This window comes from Balaenoptera borealis (genome assembly GCF_965194805.1).
Source record: "Balaenoptera borealis genome assembly, chromosome: 3".
NCBI lineage: Eukaryota > Metazoa > Chordata > Mammalia > Artiodactyla > Balaenopteridae > Balaenoptera > Balaenoptera borealis.
Genome location: NC_138866.1, coordinates 25214005 through 25234431, shown reverse-complemented (window position 1 = coordinate 25234431; position 20427 = coordinate 25214005). Strand labels below are relative to the sequence as shown.

The 20427-nt window shown below is 40.2% G+C and overlaps 3 protein-coding genes across 7 annotated transcripts in view; 2 read left to right on the top strand and 1 right to left on the bottom strand.

The window, feature by feature from the left end:
* The window catches only part of TMEM63C (transmembrane protein 63C), a 452188-nt gene that overhangs the window by 248996 nt on the left and 182765 nt on the right, over positions 1-20427 (top strand). The gene's annotated exons all lie outside the window — the stretch shown is intronic.
* SAMD15 (sterile alpha motif domain containing 15) overlaps positions 1-20427 on the top strand; it is a gene marked incomplete at its 5' end in the record, with an annotated part of 32484 nt that overhangs the window by 10171 nt on the left and 1886 nt on the right. Inside the window, one exon of one of the 4 annotated variants that reach the window (XM_082384706.1) lies at positions 7420-8572. The exons of 1 other annotated variant lie outside the window; for it this stretch is intronic. In XM_082384706.1, coding sequence (XP_082240832.1) covers positions 7420-7500 — 81 coding nt within the window. In that variant the 3' untranslated portion in view covers positions 7501-8572. Of the gene's footprint in view, positions 1-3077; positions 3699-4461; positions 5731-7419; positions 8573-20427 lie in introns of those variants that run through there. 2 more of the 4 variants (XM_082384707.1, XM_082384708.1) reach the window with 2 other exon arrangements.
* NOXRED1 (NADP dependent oxidoreductase domain containing 1) lies at positions 104-20416 on the bottom strand. Of its 2 annotated transcripts, none has more exons than XM_082384742.1 (7): positions 17420-20416; positions 16732-16903; positions 14815-15026; positions 10304-10484; positions 9589-9740; positions 8735-8957; positions 104-1110 (listed from the first exon to the last, which is right to left on the bottom strand). In XM_082384742.1, exons 2-7 carry the CDS (start codon positions 16884-16886, stop codon positions 933-935), a joined length of 1101 nt encoding a protein of 366 aa, XP_082240868.1. In that variant the 5' UTR covers positions 16887-16903; positions 17420-20416; the 3' UTR covers positions 104-932. The 2 variants fall into 2 exon arrangements, with proteins under 2 accessions (XP_082240868.1, XP_082240867.1); XM_082384741.1 differs by having other exon boundaries at positions 18730-20416.

Genomic DNA, 20427 nt, shown 5'->3' with positions numbered 1-20427 from the left:
TTAATATAAATGCCGGCTATTTTTTTTTTTTTTTTTTTTGTCTGTGTTGGGTCTTTGTTGCTGCGCACGGGCTTTCTCTAGTTGCAGCGAGCAGGGGCTACTCTTCCTTGCAGCGCGTGGGCTTCTCATTGCGGTGGCTTCTCTTCTTGCAGAGCATGGGCTCTAGGCATGCAGGCTTCAGTAGTTACAGCACATGGGCTCAGGAGTTGTGGCACGCGGGCTCTAGAGCGCGCGGGCTTCAGTAGTTGCGGCGTGTGGGCCCAGGGCACGCAGGCTCCAGGGCATGCAGTCTTCAGTAGTTGTAATGCCAGCTATTTTTAAGAATGGTTTTATGGTTTAAAATAGTTTAAAGGGGAACAGCTTTAAATAAGATAGTACCAGAACAGTCATGTTTAGCTGAAATAAGCCTAAAATGAGTCATAATTCAATTAAGATTGTTTACCACACATTTTATTTTTCTACTCAAAGTGTGGGACAATCAAGGTGTATCATTTGTCAGCTACATACTGCTACAGGGAAAGAATGTAACTGCGTACTGTAGCTATATATTGTAGGAAAAGAATGCTACAGAAGAAGTATGTAACCATTTAATAATGACAGTATAACTTCTTGAATTTAGCTTTTAGACAAGAGATAATTTGAATTAACTGAATTGATAATTAGCTGCTGGGGAAGCAGCTTACTTAAGTGTGTCAGGTTATGTGGTTTCATTCAGTTGCTTCCAAAAGCCAGACACACCAAAATATACTGATGTAAAGAACCTCTTGTTTTATTCTAGTTTTTAAAGAGCCATCAGTACAATTTTCTAATTCCTTACTGCCTAGCATATGGCAAGCACCATACAGTCACATGACTTCCACTGTCAATTATGATAATCAGGGCACTACCACTGTAGAGGGAGAAAGAAATCCTGATTCCTGAGGTCTCTTCTCTTATTGGGATGAAGAACCCGTGGAAACCTCTGGCTCTTGTTCTTTGGTTAGGGTGATGCCAAATGAATCACAGTATAGATGGGTAAGGTTGTCCTGAAAAGTAGTGCTGTGTAAGAGATATTGGCTAAAGGGAGTTTCCTTGAGTTGCACAGCAGTCAGATCAAACCAGGGGAAAGGCCTGGGGTAGGGAAAAAAATAGTGTTACATTTTTATGTCTGTTTAATACATCTGATTTTGCTGTTAAACATTTCCTTTAAAGAAAGTTCTCCTCTACTTGGAAATAAGGTTATTCATTTTCTATATCAAACTAATTAAAATTCTTAGTTAAATTAAAAATTCATCTGGGTTTATTCAACACGTGGATTTAATTGTACTTATGAGTTTTCACACTTAAAATTCTCTAAGTGCATTTGGGGAGGAATTCATAATTAGAGAATGATTATGACAATAAAATCAACATCCTTTTCAGTATATTTTCCTTGAATTTAGAAAGAAAATACATAAGAGGATCATGGACATTAGGAATGTCCTAATGTCCATTCTTTTACAATATTCTCTTCAAAAAAAAAAAAAAGATACCCTCTTCAACTGTATAGGGAAAGAAGTAGGAGTTAACATGCAAATAAAAATGGGGCAATGTTAAATATTAGTCTGTAGTGGAATTCAACTTAAAAAGTATTAAGACATAGAGTTTTATAGTATTAAAAAAATCAGGAGTAAGGCAAGGATATCTGCTCTCACCACACATTCAACATACCACTAGAAGTTGTAGCCAGTGCAATAATGCAAGAAAAGGAAATAAAAGGCACACAGATTGGAAAGGGAGAACTGAAACTGTTGCTATATATAGATGACATGATTGTCCATGTAGAAAATCCAAAGGAATCTAAAAAAAAAATCTCCTAGAACTAATAAACGAATTCAGCAAGGACATAGGATATAAAATAAACATAAAATAAATTTTATTTATATATATTAGCAATGAACACTTGGGCAAAAAAAACCTAAAAATGCAGTTCCTTTCACACACACAAAATAGAATACTTAGGTGTAAATCTAACAAAACATGTACAGGACTTGTATACTGAAAACTATGAAATGATGATGAAATAAAGAAGATATAAATAAATGGAGAGATATACTGTGTACATGGATGGGAAAACTTAACATTATAAAGATGTCAACTCTCCACAAATTGATCTATAGATGTAATGGTAAAACAAAAATTAGTGACAACACCAGATGGCTGGTGAGGATGCAGAGAAACTGAATCATACATTGCTAATGATGTAAAAGGATATAACAACTTTGAAAAACAGTTTGGCAGTGTCTTAAAAAAATAAACATGCAACCAGTCATTGCACCCCTGAGCATTTGTCCCAGAGAAATTAAAACTTAGGTTTACACAAAAACTTGTACATGAATGTTCAAAGCATCTTTATTCGTAATAGCCAAAAACTGGAAACATCCTAGATGTCCTTCAACAGGTGAATGATTAAACAAACTATGGTACATACATGCCATGAAAACATACATGCCATGAAAACTACTCAGCAATAAAAAAAAGGAATAAATTATTGATACACACAGCAACTTGGATGAATCTCCAGAGAATTATGCTAAATGAAAAAGGCCAATCCCCAAAGGTTGCATAATATATGATTCCTTTCATATAATATTCTTGAAGTGACAAAATCATAGAAATGGAGAACAGCTCAATGGTTGCCAAGTTGGGGAGGAAGGATCAAGATGAAGGATCCCTAGTTATAGAATTGTTCTGTATCTTGACTGTGTCAGTGTCAATATCCTGGTTGTGGTATTGTACTATAGTTTTACAATATCTGTGTATAGATATTGTACTATGGTTTGTTCCATTGGGAGAAACTGGATAAATGGGTACATGTGATTTCTTTGTATTATTTCTTAATAACTGCATGTGAATCAAAATTATCTAAAAAGTTTTTTAAAAGGGGGGGATAGAATTAAAAAGTATAATCTACCAAGAAGATGTAAGAAGTACAAACTTCTTTTCATCAGATGATACGGCTTCAAACTTTGTAAAACAAAGATTAGAAATATAAAGAGAATTTGAGAAACTACAATCATAGTAGAAATATTAATATGCCATGCCTCCCATTCTAACAGGTCATCTGATGAAAAAGACCATAGAGCAGCACTTTTCCAACTTTAATGGACATATCACTTGGGAGCTTGTAAAAAGGCAGATTCTGATTACATACATCTGGGGTGGGGACCCATAATCCGCATTTCTAAACAAACTCCCAGATGATGGCATGGTTATCAGGCAGTTTGAGTGGCAAGAATATGCTGAAAAGGGGAGAAATAAAGTGAAAAAATATATTCTGAATGATAAGACCACCCCTCTCCCTATACATGTGCAGCTTTCTTTCCCCAAGTTGGGTCCCAAAGACTTAAAGATACCAATATTCAGGGTTTCCCAAGGAAAAAGCTGATCAAATCACTCTGTATTAAAGACCACAGTAGCAAACACAGAGTTTCCAAGCAACTTTTTAGTAACCAGGATCTTAAATATGAGCAGACAGGACTTCCCTGGTGGCACAGTGGTTAAGAATCCGCCTGCCAGTGCAGGGGACATGGGTTCAAGCCCTTATCTGGGAAGATTCCACATGCCACAGAGCAACTAAGCCCGTGCACCACAATTACTGAGCCTGTGCTCTAGAGCCCGTGAGCCACAACTACTAAACCCGCACGCCTAGAGCCTGTGCTCCGCAACGAGAAGCCACCGCAGTGAGAAGCCCTGCACTGCAACGAAGAGTAGCCCCCGCTCGCCACAACTAGAGAAAGCCCATGCGCAACAAAGAAGGCCCAATGCAGCCAAAATAAATAAATAAATAAATAAATTTATTTAAAAAAAAATATGAGCAGACAATCAAGGTTCTCCATATACTTGAAGAAAGCCTCTAAAATGAATGATAGAGACCAAAATAAATGGTCAAAAAAATCCTGAAGGAAAGACTCCTCAGAGAAGAAAAAAACTCTATCATTTACATTCTCAAAGGGATAAGAGATGGTATTGCATAGGGAAATGACAACAGGATGCTACATAAAAAAGGAATATTTGGAGACTAAAAAAATCTTTGAAAGTCAAAATACAGCAAAATGAAAATATGTTCTAAATATAATAGTAAAAACAGGATAGTTGAGGAAATCTCTCAGAAAGCAGAACAAAAAGGCAAAGATACTGAAAATAGGAGAGCTAAAGAAAATCAGAAGATCAGCCCAGGAGGTCCAACGTTTGGCTAATAAAATATTCATAAGAGAGAACAGAGAAAACAGAGGGAAGGGGAGGAAATTATCAAAAACATAATAGGAGAAAATTGGAGAACTTGACATGCAGATTGAGAAGGACCATTGAATGTTCTGTTTCTTTTATGGGTGGCAATTACATGGATATTTGCTTTACAATAATTCATTAAACTGTATATTTATGAATTTATGGAATAGGTACTTTTCTGTGTACATATTTCACAATCTTTTTCTTTTTAAGTTAAGGGGAAGAAAAGGAGAGGCCCACCAACTGCCCAACACAGTGCATTAAAATAGATCCACATCATGATGCATAATAAAATTTCAGGATGCTGAAGTCAAAAGATACTATAAGCTTCCAGAGAGAAAAGGAACAGATTTCAGACCAAGCATGAATTGAAGAATTAGAAGGGCACTGTACCTCTCAACAGCAATTTAAAAGCTGAAAGATGATGGAGCAATGCCTTCAAAATTCTGAGGGAAAATTGTTTCTAACCTAGATTCTTTTTTTTTTTTTTTAATTCTTTTTGTTGCAATGGTGAATGGGATTGTTTCCTTAATTTCTCTTTCTGATCTTTTGTTGTCCGTGTATAGGAATGCAAGAGATTTCTGTGCATTTATTTTGTATCCTGCAACTTTACCAAATTCATTGATTAGCTCTAGTAGTTTTCTGGTGGCATCTTCAGGATTCTCTATGTATAGTATCATGTCATCTACAAACAGTGACAGTTTTACTTCTTCTTTTCCAATTTGTATTCCTTTTATTTTTCTTCTGATTGCCGTGGCTAGGACTTCCGAAACTATGTTGGATAATAGTGGCAAGAGTGAACATCCTTGTTGCTTTGTATTTCTGTGGTGTCTGTCGTAACTTCTCCTTTTTCATTTATAATTTTATTGATATGAGTCCTTTCCCTCTTTTTTTGATGAGTCTGGCTAAAGGTTTATCAATTTTATCTTCTCAAAGAACCAGCTTTTCGTTTTATTGATCTTTGCTATTGTTTTCTTTGTTTCTATTTCATTTATTTCTGCTCTGATCTTTATGATTTCTTTCCTTCTGCTAACTTTGGGTTTTTTCTTCTTTCTCTAGTTCCTTTAGGTGTAAGGTTAGATTGTTTATTTGAGATCTTTCTTGTTTCTTCAGGTAGGCTTGTAATGCTATCAACTTCCCTCTTAGAACTGCTTTTGCTGCATCCCATAGGTTTGGGATCATCATGTTTTCATTGTAATTTGTCTCTAGGTATTTTTTGATTTCCTCTTTGATTTCTTCAGTGATCTCTTGGTTATTTAGTAACGTGTTGTTTAGCCTCCATGTGTTTGTGTTTTTTACGTTTTTTTCCCTGTAATGGATGTCTAATCTCACAGCATTGTGGTGGGAAAAGATGCTTGATATGATTTCAATTTTCTTAAATTTACTGAGGCTTGATTTGTGACCCAAGATGTGATCTATCCTGGAGAATGTTCCGTGCGCACTTGAGAAGAAAGTGTAATCTGCTCTTTTTGGATGGAATGTCCTATAAATATCAATTAAATCTATCTGATCTATTGTGTCATTTAAAGCTTCTGTTTCCTTATTAATTTTCTGTTTGGATGATCTGTCCATTGGTGTAAGTGAGGTGTTAAAGTCCCCCACTATTATCGTGTTACTGTCGATTTCCTCTTTTATAGCTGTTAGCAGTTTCCTTATGTATTGAGGTGCTCCTCTGTTGGGTGCATATATATTTATAATTGTTATATCTTCTTCTTGGATTGATCCCTTGATCATTATGTAGTGTCCTTCCTTGTCTCTTGTAACATTCTTTATTTTAAAGTCTATTTTATCTGATATGAGTATTGCTACTCCAGCTTTCTTCTGATTTCCATTTGCATGGAATATCTTTTTCCATCCCCTCACTTTCAGTCTGTATGTGTCCCTAGGTCTGAAGTGGGTCTCTTGCAGACAGCATATATATGGGTCTTGTTTTAGTATCCATTCAGCGAGCCTGTGTCTTTTGGTAGGAGCATTTAATCCATTCACGTTTAAGGTAATTATCGACATGTATGTTCCTATGACCATTTTCTTAATTGTTATGGGTTTGTTTTTGTGGGTCCTTTTCTTCCCTTGTGTTTCCCACTTAGAGAAGTTCCTATAGCATTTGTTGTAGAGCTTGTTTGGTGGTGCTGAATTCTCTTAGCTTTTGCTTGTCTGTAAAGCTTTTGATTTCTCCGTCGAATCTGAATGAGATCCTTGCCGGGTAGAGTAATCTTGGTTGTAGGTTCTTCCCTTTCATCACTTTAAGTATATCGTGCCACTCCCTTCTGGCTTGTAGAGTTCCTACTGAGAAATCAGCTGTTAACCTTATGGGAGGAGTTCCCTTGTATGTTATTTGTCATTTTTCCCTTGTATGTTATTTGTCATTTTTCCCTTGTTGCTTTCAATAATTTTTCTTTGTCTTTAATTTTTGTCAATTTGATTACTATGTGTCTCAGCATGTCTCTCCTTGGGTTTATCCTGCCTGGGACTCTGCGCTTCCTGGACTTGGGTGGCTATTTCCTTTCCCATGTTAGGGAAGTTTTCGACTATAATCTCTTGAAATATCGGGTCCCTTCTCTCTCTCTTCTCCTTCTGGGACCCCTATAATGCAAATGTTCTTGCGTTTAATGTTGTCCCAGAGGTCTATTAGGCTGTCTTCATTTCTTTTCATTCTTTTTTCTTTATTCTGTTCCGCAGCAGTGAATTCCACCATTCTGTCTTCCAGGTCACTTATCCGTTCTTCTATCTCAGTTATTCTGCTATTGATTCCTTCTAGTGTAGTTTTCATTTCAGTTATTGTATTGTTCATCTCTGTTTGTTTGTTCTTTCATTCTTCTAGGTCTTTGTTAAACATATCTTGCATCTTCTCAATCTTTGCCTCCATTCTTTTTCCGAGGTCCTGGATCATCTTCACTATCATTATTCTGAATACTTTTTCTGGAAGGTTGCCTATCTCCACTTCATTTAGTTGTTTTTCTGGGGTTTTATCTTGTTCCTTCATCTGGTACAAAGTCCTCTGCCTTTTCATTTTGTCTATCTTTCTGTGAATGTGGCTTTCTTTCCACAGGCTGAAGGATTGTAGTTCTTGCTTCTGCTCTAACCTAGACTCTATACCTGGCTATGTTCTCAATATTAGGTTAGAATAAAAACATTTTCCGACATAGTCCCTAAAAATTACTTCCTATGCAGGCTTTTCTAAGGAAGCTACTGGAGGAGGACAGATTCCACCATAATGAAGAAAGAAATGAAGCCAGAGGAAGAGGGGTCTAGGAAAAAGAGATCCAGCATAAGAGAGAGGCGAAGAGAATCCCAGGCTAAGGGGGAAGGAAAATTCCCAAACTGAAAGTGTACCACAAGTCATTGGTGATTAATTAGAACACAAAAGATAAGAGGGGGGGAAGATCAAGGATTACTTCCAGGTTCTGGCCTGAATAACTCTGCGAAGGAGCATGTAATGGCAACCTAAGTCCCCGAAGTGGAAAAGATCACCCAGGAACAAAGTGTAGAATGAAAAGAAAAGAAGGCCTAGGACAGAGCCCTGAAAACTGCCAGATTTAAGGATGGGGCAGAAGAGGAGCTGGCAAAGGAGGGATCGGAGGGACAGGAGGAAAATGAAGAGAACGTGAGGGTATCATGAAAGCTAAGAGAAAAGATTGTTTCAAGAAGGAAGGCATGTTCAATAGCCAAGGAAGAAAAGGATTTAAAAGTGTCCAGTGAATTTAGTGACATGGAAGTCACTGGTAACAAGGGCAACCATTTTTCCCTATTAGATTATTAAAGATTAAAAAGAATGATCTAATAGTTATCAAGCTATAGTGAAATGGCACTCTCATACACTATTGGTAGAAATATAAGTATCACTTTTTTGATAAGCAATTTAGGAATACCTATCAAACATAAACTATATATAACCTCTGACCCAGAAATTCTACTGGTACAAGTGTGCAAAGTTTAAGGATGAAATGTTCAAAGCAGCCCTTTGTGCAAAATGTGGGGCAGAGGGAACTACATTGCCATCAAGAGGAAATAGGATGAATAAATGTAGCTAAAGAAATGTATCCAATGGATGCCTGCACAGTGCTCATAAATGAAATAGATATGATTGTACTAACATAGAATGGTAGCTATGATGTAGTAAGTATAATCCCCATGTTTCTAAAATGTATATATAGATACAGATATGCATATACATTATAATGATAATATAAATATATGTTTGTAAATGCATAGGTAGAAAGACAAAAATACAAAAACCATCAGAGGTAAAGTCTATGAAAAGGGATTTGGGGGGCAAAGGAGGTTTTTTCCACTAGTTGGATTTTTTCACTTGTTGGATTTTTTCCACTAGTTGGATTTTTTCCACTTTTCCACTAGTTGGATTTTTTTATAAGAATGTATTCGTTTTATACATTTTTAAAGATAACATGAAAGGAAAAAGATTAAAAGCATCTGCTAAGAAAACAGTGTGGGAGAAGTTAGAATGGCCACTCGTCTAATACTTTACCTTTTCCGAGACAGGTTCTTGGCATAGGCTTTGCTGACAAAATCTTGTGCTTGAAATTTTTGGAAAGACACTCTGTCCTTCTCACAGGCTTCAAAGTGCTTGGAGAGGAACAGTTCATTCAGAAGCTGCAGCACTTGTGAGTGGGGCATGTCCTTTGCCGTGCAGACATTTATGGCTGCATAGAACACTCCCTCCAACCACTTGATATTGAGGATTATTCCCCCTAAACATCAATGAGAAAGGAAATACCAGTTAGCACCACCAAAAAGGTTTGCAGGGAACCTAGGACAAACCCCAGACGGTGAACAGCCACCTTCTGTCCAAGACAGTTTGGTTATATGAACCTCAAGATAAGCGCTCTTCCTTTCCAGGCCAAGAGCCCTGTGTGTGCCCTTTATAACACATCACGTGTTGACCCTACCAGAGGAAGACAGATATGTTAATGTAGGCATTGCTGATGACAAATGCATCTCTAGAAATCTCTAGAACGGTCCTTGCCAATAAGGCAAACTGCAAGATTACCGTAAGGAAAAGCCATTTAGTCCCAGACACTGCATCCTCTGGTTTAAATAGGCTCTCTCCTCTGGTTGCTTCCAATTCATCCTTAAAGGGTCCGATTAATCACACTTCTTAGCTTTCCCTAAAAAGGCTACTTTTTGCCACCAAAGCTATTCCCATGTAAAACCTAAATAGCTGAGAATGTATCTAGCTTGTACTTACACACACACCCCCTCAGCACACACGCATGCACGCGCGTGCGCACACACACACACACACTCAGGGATTTAATAAGATAGCAACAGGCCAAGAGGAAGGTAATTTTTAAAAGTGCCAAAAATATCGTGAGCCATTACCAGCAGGACTGTAGGGACAGGTAGCCTGAAGAATCACAGGGTCTTGGAGAGCAGCTGTGATTTCCTTATTGGCCCCCCAGATGCTGGCAAGATCTTCAACACACTGATACTGAGGCCGTAAGACATTGGTGTGGTTCAGTAGGAGTTTCAACCTGAAAGTAAAGCCACCAATGCAGGAAGTACAGGGCCCGGACTGGAATAAAGCACCACGTGACCCACTGAGTTCACATCCGGCCCCAACAATGTAGTCCCCTGAACAGCACCGCTCACAGGCAAACGCAGGTGTGGGTTGGCACTGGGGCACTACATCGTAGCTGGATTGTTCACCCATCCACTTAACACTTATTCAATGTCACCACGAGCCAGGCACTGAGCTAGATACTCGAGGTACAAAAATAATATCTGACACATGCTCTAGATCAATTTTCATGCTGTTGAGTGGTGTACAAGGGGAACACTAATCAGCTTCAAGTAGTTGGAAGTAATGCTCTACTGCAGTTCTGAATATTTGCACATCAAAGAAAAGGTCCCACCCACAAGTGCTGTTAGTGGAAAAGCGGGGAAGACACAATTTCAAAGGCTGGCTGGGTCCTTCTGCCAATGAAGCTGCTTCCACCTTATGACTGGGAATGGCCAACTCCAAGAGGTCGGGGCGGGGGTGGAGATGAGGAGACAGAGCAGTTCTGCCAACCCTGTGCTCCCCCTAACAAGATACCTGGGTAGTGGGACGGCAGCTACAAAGCTGTACACAATGCAGGCTTTTCCAAGGCTGGTTTGAATTTCTACACAGATATTAGACAGCTGAGATGGCAGGCAGCAGAGGAATATCACGCTGGCCCACTCCACCAGAGAAGAGTTATGGTAAAAGCACTGGATTCCCAGTTTCTTGAATTCATCTGGGAGGGAATAAAGGAAGTCAGAAAGATCACAGTACAAAGAACTTTGAACTCAACATCAACTGTGGGGAGAGGATGACAATTATTTGATCTCAAGTCTTGTCACCACATAAATCAGAAGAGATTCCCTCATGCCTTCTAAAAGCCAGGCAGCAAAGCCCTGACCCCATGACTATGGCAGCAGGTGCCACTGCAGCAGTGCTCGAGATTGTAAGATGATTCATCCTTATGTTTTAGACCAAATGCTGGAATTTTTCAGATTTTTTTTTTTTTTAGGAAGAAAAAAAGTCTGAATGAAGGCTTCTCCAATTTACAGAATTCATCGTGTACCAGATAATGCACAAAGTACATACGTTATCTAAGGGAATCTCATAAGGACCTTATGAGACAGAGGCTAGTATTATTCCTATATTATAGATGCGGAAACTGAGGCTTCAAGAATTCTGTGACTGGGCCGAAGTTAAAACAGCTTAACTGGCTTGAAATGGTGGGAAAGACTGAGAGAGTGGAAGAGTATAGGGCAGAGGCTGGGAGGAATTTGGAAAAATATGCTTACAGTTTCAGTAAAGTATACACAATTTAATGTCAATAAGATATTTATAAATGTAGAAAGAAACTCATGTAGTTGCTAAAAGCACTTCTTGGTAGTTAATCATTTAATTGTACTTATTGTGATCTGGTTCCTCAAAAGTAAAAATGTGAACTCACATACGGTAGTATGTTTTAAGTGTTATCGGAGAACAGGACGTTAGACATTGCAGAGGTCAGTTCTTCCCTTAACCACCACAAGTATGTGATAAAGTTGATGCTGAGGTTATCTAAGTACTCAGGTACTTCCAGGTAGGAAGATACATAGGACAAAGAACTTTAGAAAACATGCACATCTGCTCTTCTTCCATGTGTGGTTCTCAAAAGTGCACAGAAGCTGATGCTGAGCATTTTGAATTCTTGCTTCCTTAATACAACATACAGTGATATTCTATAACTGTAATTTTATTATTAATAAACATATTGCTTCCCAGAAGAATATATGTATTTTATTGAAGTGTCATATATACTGGTCCTATTGATGAGATTTAAGAAATCTGCCTTGAAGGGTTAAGATTTTTTTAGTTTCCTTAATATAGAAGGAACATTTACAAATCAATAAGAAAAATCATACAGGCATCCAACAGAAAAATTGAACAAAAAAGAACTCAAAAATGATGAAATAGCAATAAGCCTATAAAAAATTTTAATTCTTCTAGTGATCAGTGAAAGACATATTAAAATAAGAAAAATTGTAAAGGCATATTAAAATGGTGATTAAAAAAAAAAGATTCCCAGAATTGACAAGCGTGAGTAAAATAGGTATTCTTACACACTGTTGATGAAAGTTTATACCTGAACAACATCCTTTGTAGGTCAGTTTGAAAAAATATATTACAAGTTTCTTTAAAAATTAAATATACCTACCATATGACCCAGCCACCCCATTCCCAAGTGTTTACTCAAGAAAAATTAAAGCATTTCTCCACACCAATATTTGTACACAAATGTTCATAATAGCTTTATTTGTAATAGCCCCAAACTGGAAACAACCTGAATGTCCATCAACAGAGGAATAGATGAACTATGGAATATCCATGCTATAAAACACTACTCAGAAATAAAAAGACTATCAATATATGAAACAACACGGATATGTCTCAAAATAATTATGCAGAGTGAAAGAATTCAGACCATTGCGGGGAGGGATAAATTAGGAATTTGGGAGTAACATATACACACTACTATATATAAAATAAACAATAAGGACCTACTGTATAGCACAGGGAACTACACTCAATATTTTGTAATAACCTATATGGGAAAAGAATCTGAAAAAGAATATATGTATATAAAATATATTCTGTATAATATATTCTATATATATACATACATATAACTGAATATATATAACTGAATCACTTTGCTGTACATCTGAAACTAACACAACATTGTAAATCAACTATACCTCAATAAAAAAATTAATTAAAAAAAGAATTCAGACCAAAGAAAAAGTACAAACTGTATGACTCCATTTATACAAAATTCTACAAAATGCAAACTAATCAGTAGTGACAGAAATCAGATCAGTGGGGATTTCCCTGGTGGCGCAGTGGTTGGGAGTCCACCTGCCAATGCAGGGGACACGGGTTTGAACCCTGGTCTGGGAAGATCCCACATGCCGTGGAGCAACTAAGCCCATGCACCACAACTACTGAGCCTGCGCTCTAGAGCCTGCACACCGTAACTACTGAAGCCTGCGCGCCTAGAGCCTGTGCTCCGCAACAAGAGAAGCCAATGCAATGAGAAGCCCGTGTACCACAATGAAGAGTAGCCCCTGCTCTCTGCAACTAGGGAAAGCCCGCATGCAGCAACGAAGACCCAATGCAGCCAAAAATAAAATAAATAATAAAAAAAAAATCAGATCAGTGGTTTCCTGAGTGGGTTCTAAAGGGAGGTAGAGAGATTCATTACCTTGATTACGTTGATGGTTTCACAGGAGTATACATGTGTCACAAAACATCAAACTGTACACTTTAATTTTTTTATTTTTAAAATATTTATTTATTTATTTAGGCTGCGCTGGGTCCTTAGTTGCAGCACGCAGGATCTTTTAGTTGCGGCATGCAGGCTTCTTAGTTGCAGCATGCGGACTTCTTAATTGCGGCATGCATGTGGGATCTAGTTCCCCGACCAGGGATTGAACCTGGGACCCCTGCATTGGGAGCTAAGTCTTACCCACTGGACCACCACGGAAGTCCCTGTACACTTTTTTAAAAAATATTTATTTTTTTTTTTATTTACTTTTTTTTTGGCTGTGTCGGGTCTTAGTTGCAGCATAAGGGATCTTTTTTTCGTTGCCGTGCGTGGGCTCTTCATTGCAGTGCTTGGGCTTCTCTCTCATTGTGGCCGTGGATTTTCTCTCTCTAGTTGTGGCACGCGGACTCCAGAGCATGTGGGCTCTGTACTTTGTGGCTTGCGGGCTCTCTCGTTGAGGCGCGTGAGCTCAGCAGTTGTGGCACACGGGCTTAGTTGCCCTGCAGCACGTGGGATCTTAGTTCCCTGACCAAGGATTGAACCCGCGTCCCCTGCTTTGGAAGGCGGATTCCTTACCACTGGACCACCGGGGAAGTCCCCGTGTACACTTTTAAAATGTGCAGTTTAGGACTTCCCCGGTGGTCCAGTGGTTAAGACTCTGCACTTCAATGCAAGGGGCACTGGTTCGATCCCTGGTTGGGGAACTAAGATCCCACATGCCTTGTGGCCTGACCAAGAAATTTTTTTTTTAAATGTGTAGTTTATTATATACAAAGTATATCTTAATAAAGCTGTACGTGTACTTTGACCTAGTAATTTTGTTTTTTAAATTATGTACAAGGAAGTCCTACTAAATAAGGCACAGTTACATAAATTATCATACAGTCATACTTAGGAATACTATACAACCTTAAAATCCTGAGTTTGAAGACTGTCAAATAACATGAGAATAGGCTCATGATACATTAAGTGAAAAAAGCAGGATACAAAAAGCTTTGTAGAGTGTTAATTACTGATATAATCTGATATAATGAGAGGAAAAAATGGGAAAGAAATGATAACCCTGTTAGAAGAATTATAGGTAGTTATTATTTACTTCCCTATAGAGTAGTTTTCTAAATTTTCTATAACATTCATATATTATTTTACATTAAACATTTTTTTGAAGTATAATTTACATACAATGCGACACACAGATCTGAAGTAAATAGTTTGATCAATTTTGACAAATGCATACACCTATGTAACTCACACCTCTCTCAAGATACAGAATATTTCCAGCTCCCCAGAAAGTTCCCTTGGGCCTCTTCTCAGTCTCCCCAGAAGCAACCACTGTTCTGATTTCTATCACCATAAGTTAATAAATGGAATCATTATAAAACTTTAAAACAATTTTTCAGTAAATGTTATTTTAAAAAAATAAGGCCAAATATTTGGAACTGGTAGACACCACTCGGACTCTAACTGGTCCAGTTAGAAGATCTGAATTCTGTTTGGAAAGCTTCTCTATATCAAAGACCCAGAAAGATACCTCGCCACCAAGGGCACAAGGAGGAGAGATGGATATAAATATTTAGGTGGAGAAGAAAGCTGCTTCAAGGAACAAGTTAAAAAACCATCTTTCTGGCTTTTCTCAGGGCCAGCAAGCTGAGAACTCGGCATGCTGTATGTGAGGATTCCTCTTTTGAGGGACCCTTTCAAAATGGCCTCGTCACCACCTAAAGAGCACACCCAAGCCCCCCTTCTACTGCGCAGTGCTCCTCACCCAGGGCCTCTGGCCTCCGAGTGGAGATCCTCAGGCTGTCAGTTGGGATGGGGACAAGCTGAAGCAGTGTATGAGCCAGCTGCTTCCCAAGGTGGCCGCCTCCAATGATGCCCACCTTTAACCCATCGTCATCAGGAGTGTCTTCACGCAGTCCAGTCAAGGGACATCTAGAAGTTTGCTTCTCCTGTAATGATTTTCTGGAGAATGATTCTCTGGAGAATGAACACAGACACACACCCAAGTAAACGCAGACCCTTAGTCCTTCTTGACTGTCAACCTCTGACGTTCTCTGGTTTAACTTCCTCACATGCAGCCTGCTGTGTCACCTTAAGTACTTCAGAGAGAAGAATTCCAATTATGTCCCACTGATCCAGCTGCACTGATGGAATGGAATGTTTCCTCCTGAGTGAATTTTCCAGGAAGTAAAGCATACCCCTTTCAAAGGATCAGAACTTGTTTAAAACATTCTTAAGTGAACATTTCTTTGGTTATATGTATCGTGCATTTCCCTGCCTTCTTAAACACAAGGTCTGACTATTTAACCATTTCTTTGACTCAGGACCATCACTGTGAACAGCCTAATTATAATTACACCTTATCCTGGAACATGGGGAGCCAGTTCCTTCACTGTTTCCTGTGCAGACAGCTGTCAATTTCCATCTCCATCAGGATGAGTGCACCCCTCTCCTACTATACACCTCCTCTTTCTAGTTTGCTATTTCAGTTCTGCACAAACCCAGGAAACCACGTAACTTAGCTTTTTTCCAAACATAATGATTTATAAAAGTAAATGGTTTATGAGGGAAAACAGACCTAAGAAACTGAGGATCAAGGACCTGAGGCCTCTCTTTCTGGAGGTTCACTTGACCCAAGATGAACAAAGTCTGACCTCTGAATACATAAGGCATTTTTTATGTTGTTATATGGCAATCTTATATTTGTTCTGTATTTCTGTGAAAATTGGAGTCTTAAAGCTCTGGAGTTTCCATGTAAGCATCACAAGCCCCATTCCATTTAAGGCTTCTCTTTTGGTTAAAAGGAGAGCATTTTCTCTCTGTGCCTGATCCTTGCAAATAGAAGATGCCTCCTGGAAGTTTCCCATATTGGTTTCTCGTCACTCATCTTGGAAGCAGCCAATAGGTTTACGCATCTGCATCAGTCAGCCAGTCAGCAAACTTCTTGAGTAGTCTGCCTCCTCGGGTATGTGCTGTATCTATAACATGTTTAATTCAGATCTGGTCCCACCATCTAGGAATTAACCTAATTTCAGAGAAAAGTAAACTGAGAAGCAGACTGAGGGGTTGCGGGGTGGGGACAGATGCTCCAGGAGTGACCTAGAGTTACAGAATCCAGGAGCCTAGTCCTAGGTACTTGGCTCTCACACACCTCCTATTTAAGCGTCAGAAGCCAGGACTGGACTGAGAGCTTCTTTGAAAATCAGTATTCCTGTTTCCAGGCAAGTCATCCGGCCATAAGGACCCCCAAATTCCCAGGAAGCTTTCTTGTGAGGAAGCATTCCACTGTTAGCTCAGCCCCAAAAGAAAAAAATGACCCCATTTTCAGCCAATAGCCAAGGAATGGCTAGTGATTAGTAGCTGTGGCAGACAAGCTGGTCATCCTGATGAGGGAGTGAATGATAGGATGGATGGATGAACGAATGAATGAATGGATTATTTAATGTCTACTCACCGAAAGGAAATCACCACTAATCCGTGCTTTATTACATAAACACAGCCAAGGGACCCTGGTGTGCATTTCCCTGGTGCTTTCAGACCAGGAGTACTTGAGTGTGGGTTGGAAAAGGTAGGAAGACACTCGCCCTGCCAAAGTTATTCTCCAATATAAAAAGTTTAAGTCATCTGGATTCTCTGCAGTGAGATTCTTCTCCGTCTGTCTGACCTTGGAGACCCAGCTTACCTCAAATTATGGAGTAGCTTGCAGAAGAAGGTTGCATGGGCACAGGCCTTGGTCATCAGCCCATGAGAACGGCCCAGCAAATACAGCCAGCTGTGGTCTTCCTCTTGAATCCCATACTCAAACTGCAGTGTCTCAAGGTCCTCTAGCATGTCCATCTCCAAACCAGCATCTCCTGCAACAACAGATACCAATCAACTTGGCTCCCTGTCCGGGAAGAAGAAGGAGTCTATGCAGGAGGGTGTGTGTGCCCAAGTCTCAGGCTCTCCTGATGGTGGCTTCAGCACCTGTCCTCCCAGTTCTGAACTGGCAGCTCTCATCCACTTCTCTGAGTGTGACTCCTGGAGAATTCCTAAGCACTGACTACCCGTGAATCAGGAATACTGAATTCATGAAAAACCTGGACAAAATCCATATAGGCTCCAGGCACAGTTTTCAGCAGATGCATTTACATTAGCAATGGGTTTCACAGGCACTCTTCTCCCTTCCATTCTCTCCTAGGTTTTAGAAATAGGACTGAACACTTAGACCACATTTCACAGAAATTCCCCCCTTTCACTAATCTCTGTGTTCCCCACAGGGTAGAAAAGAACCCAAACTAAATATCACGGTCCTTTGTCTAGGGCGGGGACATCTAGATTTTAGAAAATGAAGCCAGAGATGTACAAGCCCATCCACATATATCTCTCACCAACCAAACGGAGAAGATGGCTCTGCTCCTCAGTGGTTCTGGTCCTGGAGGGTAAGAACTACATTTTCAGGGAGAATCACCCAAGAAGATTGTCATTATGACTCCTTAGCTACCGGATTACTTCAGTCTTGGAGCCTTAAAGGGGCCAGCCCCACTTAGAGGTTTTCCAGACCTGCAACATGAGGGCAAGAATTCCTTCACTACTTCTTGGAGTACTACACCAGGGCAGTATGGGATCCCCCTTTTCCCAACAGAAGTTTCTAGACTTCTAGTTTTTTTTTTTTTTCTTGCAGACTGCAATATCATACAGATCTTAGCACTACTCAAAGAGTTATTTTTCGAACCCCTTCTTTTTGTGTTCAAGAAATCAATGAATAAATAATAATAAATAAAACAATAAACAAAACAACAGATAAAATAAATTCTGGGGATCTAATGTACATCATGGTGACTATAGGTAAGAATACTGTATTGTCTCCTTGAAATTTGCTAAGAGTAGGTCTTAAGTGTTCTCACCACACACACAAAAAAGGTTAACTGTGAGGTGATGGACACGTTAATTAACTTGACTGTGGTACTAATTTCACAGTGTATATCAAATCATTATATTGTTATCACTTAAATATATACAATATTTATTTGTCAATTATACCTCAATAAAGCTGGGAAAAATAATATTCAAAACTCTAATCTATTTTATAGCAATGGCAAAATTGAGATCAGAATTCAAAACTACTCCTCTCTAACCTGCTTTTTAAATTAAAAAAATTTTTTTATTGAGGTGAAATTCACAAAACACCCATTAAAAAGTGAACAATTCAGTATATTCAATGTTGTTCACCCACTACCTCTAGTTCCAAAACATTTTCAACTCCCACCAAAGGAAACACTATACCCAATAAGCAGTCACTCCCCATTTCCTCCCCACCCTCCCACTCAGCCCCCGGCAACCACATATCTGTTTTTTATCTCTGTGGAATTACCTTTTCTGGCTATTTCACATGAATGGAATCATACAAAACGTGACCTTTAGTATCTGGCTTCTCTAATCCCTTTTGTAGGAGGGCTGTTAGGTCACTCTCTCAATCTCTTTAAAAGCAAAGTCTCCAGCACTTGAAGTGAAGAGCAGACAAGTTTTCAAGTCTAAGAAACCCTTCCTTAGACCGTAACAGTGGGTAGGCCATCTGAATGTTGCAAGTGATGTTTTCTGATCCGAAGGAAAGAGACGCTCAAAACCTTCCAGCCCAGCATGACAACGCAGCACACATTAACTTGTATAAGCGTGGATTCTAGACCCATCCTTTACTTACGCATTCTCAAAAATGGGGATCTGCTGCTTGTGGCTTTGTAACACGTCGAGTTGGCTAGGCTGAACTACATTTTCCAGCATTCCCTTCCCTGTCTGTTTCCAGTTAGGGTGTGCCACCACAGGAGAGGTTTCCGTGCAGGATCTGGAGGTGGAAGTGCAGCAGCCATTTGTGCTTGCGAGGCTGGGCGGGCACTTTCGCTGTCTGTGGGCGGCGCTGTGGCTATGGGGCAGCAGTCGGGCCCGCAACTGCTATACCTTCCCTGGGATCCTCCTGTAGCTTCTCACGCTCCTGGGCCAGGTGTGTGTTCAGCTGTGTGACAAAGGCCGCCAGTGAGCTTCCCCTGCAGGTCATCCACTTCCTCAGGTTGGCGGCGGTGAGAACTGGCAGGGGTTCCAGTGCATCCTCATGGGCTCCAGCTCATCCTTGCTCCCTCTCCCCTCACTTTTTATCCATCTTCCCTTCCCCACGGATTTCTAGCTCTACCACCAGACATGAGGACAACCTTCCAGAGACTGTACCAGCTGCCATACTTGAGCAAGGTCAAAGCCCTGTAATGAATCCCACATATAGATTAGATAGGTAGACAGACTGGCAGACTATATACTCCTAGTGGTTCTGCTTCTCTAAATGAACCCTCATACACTAGTTAGGTCACCACTGTTTATTTGAAGATCAGCCAATAACTTCAGCACAACTTAGCGAATTAAACTCCTGTTTCTTCAATAGCAAGAGGGTTGATCCAGAAAGGAACCAAATATGAGGTTACCTGGAATTGCAAAGGCCACTGCAAAGTAGAGGAGCAAAAGATGGAATCTGACCCCCTTAGAGCAGGCTTTCTCTCCGCATTGGCACTACTGACATTTGGGGCCGGATAATTCTTTGTTGTAGGGAGCTGCCTGTGCATTGTAGGATCTTTAGTAGCATCCCTGGCCTCTATCCACGAGATGCCAGGAGCTCCATCCAGTTGTGGCAACAAAAAGTGTCTCCAGGGCTTCCCTAGTGGCGCAGTGGTTAAGAATCCGCCTGCCAATGCAGGGGACATGGGTTCGAGCCCTGGTCCAGAAGATCCCACACGCTGCGGAGCAACTAAGCCCGTGCACCACAACTATTGAGCCTGCGTTCTAGAGCCCACGAGCCACAACTACTGAAGCCTGCGCACCTAGAGCCCATGCTCCACAACAAAGACAAGCCACTGCAATGAGAAGCCCGTGCACCGCAACAAAGAGTAACCCCTGCTCGCCGCAACTAGAGAAAGCCCGCGCACAGCAACGAAGACCCAACGCAGCCAATAAATAAATAAATAGATAGATAGATAAATAAATAATAAATTCTTAAAAAAAAAAGTGTGTCCAGATATTGACACGTCTCCTGGGGGGCAAAATTGCCCCCAGATGAGAACCACATTGCCTTAAATCCTGCTGTGTGCCTCTGTACGAGCGTCTTCTCTTCCCCCTACCACTTCAGGGTAGGGCACCACTTCAGTGTGTGCCCCCACTCCACACAGCCACAAGAGCACAGAATCCTACAAGCTCTGAGAGAATCGTGCCCTCCCCTCACAGATTAAGATGAGTCCAGAGAGAAGGGGACTCGCCCAGCACCACACAGCTTGTCGGTGGTAGAGCTGGGACGAGAGGCCAGGTCTTTAGCCAGGGGGCAGCGCTCCCTCTGTTAACCACACAGCCCTGCTTTGCCGTAAGC